The sequence below is a fragment of the Rhagoletis pomonella genome, unplaced genomic scaffold, assembly GCF_013731165.1.
Source record: "Rhagoletis pomonella isolate Grant_MI unplaced genomic scaffold, Rhpom_1.0 Rhpom_scaffold_00096, whole genome shotgun sequence".
NCBI lineage: Eukaryota > Metazoa > Arthropoda > Insecta > Diptera > Tephritidae > Rhagoletis > Rhagoletis pomonella.
Window position 1 is genome coordinate 157,967 of NW_023458650.1, and position 7,659 is coordinate 165,625.

Here is a 7,659-nt window from a genome sequence, read left to right on the forward strand (position 1 = left end):
ATGAACTCTACAACACATATAACAAGCTGAAGTTTGACATAATTAAAGATTTTTTTTTCGAATGTTATCCTAAGCGTTATGCTTGCGAGAGCGAAATGCTAATAATAAATTAGCTCAAGAAATTAATAACAAAACGCAGAGGGGACAGTTTGCACTTCTAATAATAAAATAGAGGCGGATGCCAAAGAAGAAAGGGTCTTGCCAGAAGTTAGTGCATCGTGCAGCAAAAGTGTCAGAGTAGCTGACACGGTGAAAATGTATAAAGATGCCATGCAAGAATTCGTTTGTCCCCCAGCAGGTCCACATTTTGCCAAAATGTGGGAAAAAGTAGTGATGGTCGCTGCCGAAAAAACGTTAGAACAAGAAAACACATGTTTGAAGCAGCAGTACGCAGAAAACAGTTATCACATCAAGCTAATGCAGGAAGTAGATATTTGCCTGCAGAGCTCGTATGAAGATGCAACAGAAGATAATGCAGGAGAAGATTGTGGCGATGAAAGCGAAATCGATGATGATGAAGAAGGCGAGGAAGTCCACGAGGTCGATGCAAATATAATGAAATCACTGACCCTGTGCTTAACGGCGGATGTAATATACGAGCACACAACACTCAATCTACTGGAACAAATGTACTGAATAAATCTCCAGACAAGGAAGTTCAAAACCGAGGCAACGTTGAGCAGCATTCAGTAAAATCTACATCCAAAACAGCAGCAAATTTAAATAAATCAGAGACAAGCAAACCTGATGCAAAGTCTAGTATCAAACATTCTGGTACCAGTACAACGCGTATCGATCACACAACGGGTAATAACACCATTGATACAGTTAAATGGCAAACTCCTAGGCCCCCGGCAAGCCCACCTTTTGGCAAAATGTGGGATAAACATCACAAACGGCCAAAAATGCAAGGCGAGTTTCCTGAGATTTGGCGTAAGAGGAAGAAATTAACACGTCGAAGGTGGAGGAACTCCTGGGGTAAATTGGATTGGATTTCCTGCCCACAACAAATTTTAAATAAATGTTTTGAAGGTAAAAATAAATATTAATATGAAAAAACATTAACACTTTTTATCCCTTGGCAGTATGTTCAAATATCTTTGAACATGGATACATATCTGCCTGAGTAATAACATTAAATATAAATTTTATATAAAATATGTATACAGTACATAAATAATCACTTTTTTGCCCTCGGCAATATGTTCAAACATCTTTGAACATGTATGCATACATACATACATCTGCCAGAGTAATAAAACTGATCATAGAAAAATATACGTACAATAATACTTATTGACACACAGAAAATACAGTCCACTTTAGAATAGAAGATAAGTAAAATACATAAACATGAGAAATGAACAAAAACCCATAAATTGTAACACATTTAACTGTCAATATTTTGTACACAACCGAAATGAGATATCAATGCGTTGATCTCTTTTAATCTAATGTTCGCGCATACAAATGCATACACCCATACATGCATTAGAAAATGCATTGATATTATTTGCATGTATACATATAGCCGACGCAAATGCAAGCATTAAAATTAAAATTATGATAAGACCAAAGCGGTTGTTTGTAAATAGTGCATACCAAAACAACATGTACATACACACACACATACATATGTATTTACAATTAGTTAAGGAAAATAGAATTAGAATTTGTATATAAAAGGAGAATATTTAATAAATAGATCAGAATCGTAAAGACTCTCAATTAACACTCTTCTTCTCCGCTTCTCTTTTTATTATTTTACCTTCCTTTTATTAGCTCGGGATGTAACTATGTAATATTGATGCGCCTAAAAGATGCAGCGATTTCTATTCTCAAGTTACATACCTGATGACAGTACGAATGGCAATTATAATAGGGAGGTTTTAGTTTTTTAAACTATAATTTTATATCTTTTAATTTTATTTTGTATGCTTTACTTCCCCCCACCAGCGGTAAGGGGTAAAGCATTTAACAATTTTTATTCTTCTTTGTTAAATCGTTAAGCGTTTTGAACGACCTTAAATAACGTGGTATGCAAGGATGCTCCCAATAATTTTGGATTAATAAAAAGGAAATGCGCAACACAAAATACGGTAGGTGATAAATTTTTATTAGCGTTTTCCTCGTGTAGGAATTGACAAATCGAAATGAAAAGCGAACGAACAAGCAAAGGCAATAGAATAAAAATCAGCAGTAAGTAATCGGTGCTGCCAGATTATCAACATCCTCCGCCCGGTGAATGCTTCAGCCTTCAAACACATTATCTGAAATCGGCAGGAGGCATAGTTTCGTCAGCGCCCTTTTGTAGGTTCCCTGGGCGGTTTTTAAAAGCGCGACTCTAACTACACCGTCGTCACCAGGGATCGTTTCCAAGACTCTCGCCAAGGGCCACTTCAATGGGGGTTGATTTTCGTCCTTAATTAGGACCATAGCCCCAACGCGCAGATTCGGCGAGGAGCCATGCCACTTATGGCGTTGCTGAAGGAGAGTCAAATACTCCGTCTGCCATTTCTTCCAAAATTGCTGCTGCATGTAGCACACTCTCTGCCATCGATTAAGGCGACCAATGTTTAAAGTAGTAACGTCGGGTTCTGCGATAGAAGTAAACTGTTCACCAATCAAGAAATGGGCTGGAGTCAGCACTTCGAGATCATCAGCATTTTCTGAAATGCGACATAATGGACGCGAATTTATGATTGCAGAAATTTGACATATTAGGGTTCGAAATTCCTCAAAATTTAATGTGGAGGAGCCAACGACACGTTTTAGGTGAAACTTCGTTAGTTTAATCGAGGCCTCCCAAAGGCCCCCAAAGTGCGGAGAGCGCGCAGGAATAAATTTCCAATCAATACCGTTGTTTAAGCAGTGATCGTGTATTTCCTTCATGCGAGAGGCGTTTAGAAAAAGCGCCTTTGGTTCCTTTAACTCGTTTTTTGCACCGAGAAAATTGGTCGCGTTGTCGGACCATATAGTTTGAGGGCTTCCACGTGTTTAAACGAATCTTTTCAAGGCAGCTAGAAACGATTGTGTGGACAAATCTTTGACCAACTCGAGATGGATGGCCTTGGTTGTAAAGCATATAAACAGGCTAACGTAGCATTTTATTGGAGGGCGGTTTCGCACTTCAGATTGATAATGGAACGGCCCGCAGAAGTCCACTCCCGTAGTTAAAAATGTCCTACCCGGGTGCACTCTTTCTGATGGTAAACTTCCCATAATGTGCATCATCAATTTAGGCTTGGTACGAAAACAGCGGATACATTTATCAACCACACGCGAAACGGGTTTTCTGCCCCCAATGGGCCAATATTGCAACCGTATAGATGCCATGATTGGGGCCCTGCGTGGAGCATTTGCTGATGAAAATGGTTGATTATTGAATCCGTTACCGGATGTCGCTTAGGTAAAATGATGGGGTGCTTCGCCTCAAACCTCCATGTGGAATGCTGCAGCCTGCCGCCAACTCGAATCAACCCATGCTGATCGATAAATGGATTTAGTGATCGAATGTCCGATGAACCTTCCACTTCCTTTCCGGCATCCAAAAGCCGATACTCCTTGTGTAGGCTTGCTCTCTGCATCATGCGAAGAATTAGAAAGGTTCCCTGCTGGATTTCCTTTGTGTTTAGTGGTCCAGAATATTTGGTACCGACAGGCCTCGAAAATCGATAGACGTACGCATAAACTCGTTGTAGCCTCTTAAACGTGTTAATAAACTTGCAGCTAAGTGTGAGATCTACGCTTACCACCAAGACCAGCGCACGTTTTCGTCGCTCCGGCAAGTCTCGCAGCATAGTGGGACAAGCTGGCCATTTGTGATGGGCTTCACGAAGAAAGTCCGGCCCGTGCTTCCAAAGAGGCAAATTCAGCAGCTCTCTAGGACTTGTTCCCCTTGACAGAATATCCGCGGGATTAACCTCTGAGGGAACGTGGCGCCAGCTCATGCCCTTAGTCAGAGTTTGGATGTTGCTGATTCGATTTGACACAAAAGTATTAAAGTTGGATGGTTCGTCACGTAACCATGACAGAACTATGGTCGAATCGGATCAACAACGAAATTCACCTTTAAAAATATTTTGTTTCGAGATGTAGGATACTACCTCGGCTAACAGAAAGGCTGCTGAAAGCTCGAGTTTTGGTACAGTCAGCGTCTTTAGTGCTGCAACGCGGGACCTGGAGCAAAGAAGATTTGTGTGGACGGTTCCATCTTTCTTAGCACGCACGTATACGCACACGCCATATGCTAACAAACTTGCATCGCAGAATGCATGCACCTCTAAGCTAGCGCCAGGGATCAAAACATATCTATCAAAACTGAAACGATCAACCAGGGTGTACTCTTCACATATTTCCTTCCAAGTATAGTGTAATGATTGTGGAAGGCTTTCGTCCCAATGTAATTTCTCCTTCCAAAGCTGTTGCATGAAGATTTTAGCCTTCGTTATGATGGGTCCGATTAAACCGAGGGGATCATACAGTCGGGCAATGGTGGCTAAAATTGCGCGCTTGGTCAATTTCGATTGTGGCACGAGTGGCGAAAAGGAAAATATGAAGATGTCGGAGTCAGGCTCCCAGACTAAACCAAGCGTTTTTGTGACGTTAGTACCATCATGAAACTGTAATAGATTCTCCCTGTCCTCGGCTGCAACGTCAGCAAGCACACAACGTTCGTTCGAACACCACTTTCGCAATTTAAAATTCCCCTTGGCTAGTAACTCCCTTGTTTGGTGGAGAATTTCACGAGCCTCGCCTATTGAATTGGCGCCAGAAATCATGTCATCCACATAAAAATCTCGGCAGATGACCTTTGCACCGATTGGATACGCATGCTGTTCATCAACGGCCAACTGCCTCATTGCACGGATGGCGAGAAACGATGCAGGCTTTGTACCATAAGTGGTGGTATCTAGCTTGTAAACCCTGATGTCTTCACTTGGATTATCCCGCCACAATATACACTGGAGAAAGCTGTATTCATATGCCATCCTAACACAGCGGTACATTTTGCATATGTTGCTAGTAATAGCAAATTTAAATGAACGAAATTGTAAAAGAGTGTCAAAAAGTGTACGCTGTATAGTAGGCCCTGCCATTAGTAGGTCGTTGAGCGAATAACCACTCGTCGTTGATGCAGAACCATCAAACACTACCCGTAGCTTTGTCGTTGTACTATGAGCCTTTAAAACGCAATGGTGCGGCAAAAAATTTACAGAAACTCGACTAGGTAGTTTACCAACAAGCGACATATGCTGAAGGTCATGATACTCTTTCATGACCGACGAGTATTGCTGTTTTATTTCCGGTTTATGTTGAAGCTTTCGTTCTAAGTTTTTAAAACGGTGAAGTGCCTGTTGATAGGAGTCGCCTAACTGCTTAGCTGATGTCTTGAAGGGTAATCGCACAGAGTATTCACCCGATTCCAGGCGCTGGTAATTTTTAAGAAAGTGATTTTCGCATTTGATTTCCTCCGCAGTAAAGCGTGGCATGGAACCGCTGCAGCCTTCCACTTCCCAAAAGGCCTTTACTAGATTGTCTAACCGAGTGTCGAAATCAATTTCCGTTTCTACATTGATTGCGGATAGGCATGAGGGCCTTAGCACCCTTCCCGTACCTTCGCCCGAAACAATCCAGCCCAGCTTTGTTTTTTGCAACAGCGCTAGCTGCTCGCTTAGCCGAATTTGACCCACACACAGTAACTCAAAAAACAAACTTGCTCCAATGAGAACGTCTACACGTTGCGACTCAAAAAATAGAGGATCTGCTAAGCATACGTTGGATGGGATTTTCCACTCAATGTTATTCAAGGAACGAAGTGGCTGAGCGTCAGTGATAGAAGGGGTGACTACTGCCGACAACTGTGCTTGATATTCACCGATGCGCGAATGCATCTCTAGATCAACCATATGATCGGCGACGAAATCAATTTGGCCTATGCCTGAAATTGATGTTGTTGATTTGACTTTCTTCAATTGAAGCTGATTAGCTAAGCGATTGGTGACGAAATTCAGTTGCGAGGCAGAGTCAAGCAACGCTCGACACGGAACGAGTGATCCAGCGCGATTTTTGATAAGTATGATCGCAGTGGCTAAAAGGACGAAATTATGGCCAGGTTCTGCAGTCCCAGGCTTGGAACTAATTAGCGATGTGGGCCCTGGGTGAGGTTGATGCGATAAGAGTGAGCTGCTTTCAATACCAGCAGTCGAAAACGAAGATGATGTAGCCGTATTTGCTGGCAGTGTAACAAGATGCGATGACGTATTTGTGACTTGATCTGAGTGTGAGAATTCTTGATGCAAGAGAGTGTGGTGTTTTGCTGAACAATATCTGAAACAGCTAGATTTGCAGTGCTTTAGCGAATGACCTTTTCGTAAGCAATTTAGGCACAGTTGAAGTCGTTTTGCCTCTTTATACCGCATAAGGGGGGTAAAACCAAGAAACTTCTCACACTGGAAAACCGTGTGCTGATGGCAGTTGCAAATTAGGCAATTTGTTGTGGCAGATGAAACGAACACCTTGCGGTTACTGCCCAAAGATGAATTTTTGCTCACCTGTTTGTTTGGAAGTTTAGTTACCAGAGCGTCCTCCACGCTCTCCAGCCGCTGACAGCGTCGTTCTAGAAAGGTTGACATAGCGCTCCAGGTTGGTATTTCGTTGTTAGGAGTTTCCTCCTCCCATTTCGTTCTAGACGCAGTATCCAACTTCTGGCACACCAAGTGGATTAACACCCCATCCGCAATTTGCTCCTTAGTTCCCAAAGTTGCCAATGCTCGTAGATGTGCGTTTAGCTTGTCACTCAGCCCACGCAAGCTTGCCACTGAACCGGCAACGATGTTGTCCAGCTGAAAAATGGTTCTCACATGAGTCTGAAAATTTAGACGTTTATTATCAAAACGATTTTTTAGCAACTCAAGCGCCTTATCGTAATTTTGGTCACAAATTTCTAGGGACCCTATAGTGTCTAAAGCAGTCTCACGCAGGCTGGAGCGAAGGTGCTGAAACTTCTCAATTCTGGTTAAGTCAGCATCCTGGTGGACCACTGTCTTGAACATAGAAAAGAAGTCGGGCCAATCTGCATAACTGCCGCTGAATTTGGGGATTTGCAGCGTAGGTAAGCGTTGCTTGGGAGGAGCAAAAACAAATGATGGCGGCCCATCAGCAGTTGGCCGCGTGGTTGAATGATGTGCCTCTACGTTACGAAAAGTATGCAACTGTCTGGTCAACTTAATCTTTGCCTCCATGTAATGTGTCGTAAATCTTGCGAGTATCTCTTCGACGTCGTCGTCGTCCTCCACATGAGGTTGTGCAATGTCGAATCTCCCTTCCAAGCGATTCACCTGGTCCAGCCTGACCTCCACAGCAGCTTCGTCAAGACTCAGTACGTATTCAGGTGTCAGCAAAGTATTGATGGACAGCATTTTTTGAGCTAGAGATTCACACTTCTTGCGCTTAAGCTCTCCGTCATCAGGCTTCTTAGATGGTGTCATTCTACAGCTCAGAAGTAGTTACGGATGATTACCAAAATGCCAACCTCGTTGGTGACTTGCCGGGCTTAATTTGGCAGTGAATTTTACTTTCTTTCCCGACAAGATCACGTCGGGGTCACCAATGTTAAATCGTTAAGCGTTTTTAACGACCTTAAATAACGTGGTATGC

At 42.6% G+C, this 7,659-nt stretch overlaps 1 protein-coding gene across 1 annotated transcript; it reads right to left on the reverse strand.

The window, feature by feature from the left end:
• Positions 1-1,071: 1,071 nt before the first annotated feature.
• On the reverse strand, positions 1,072-7,490 carry LOC118749955. The gene is made up of 3 exons (XM_036484710.1): positions 6,452-7,490; positions 4,230-6,277; positions 1,072-1,122 (listed from the first exon to the last, which is right to left on the reverse strand). The coding sequence occupies exons 1-3, from the start codon at positions 7,488-7,490 to the stop codon at positions 1,072-1,074; spliced, it is 3,138 nt and encodes a 1,045-aa protein (XP_036340603.1).
• Positions 7,491-7,659: the final 169 nt, after the last annotated feature.

Bases quoted from the DNA above. Each gene is read 5' to 3' on its own strand.
- LOC118749955 (XM_036484710.1), bottom strand. From the start codon at position 7,490: ATGACACCATCTAAGAAGCCTGATGACGGAGAGCTTAAGCGCAAGAAG. The intron at 6,278-6,451 runs GTGAGAAGTTTC...TCTCACACTCAG, and splicing joins TCAGCACACGGTTTTCCAGT to ATCAAGTCACAAATACGTCA. The intron at 1,123-4,229 runs GTGCGTGCTAAG...GTTATTACTCAG, and splicing joins CATATGGCGTGTGCGTATAC to GCAGATATGTATCCATGTTC.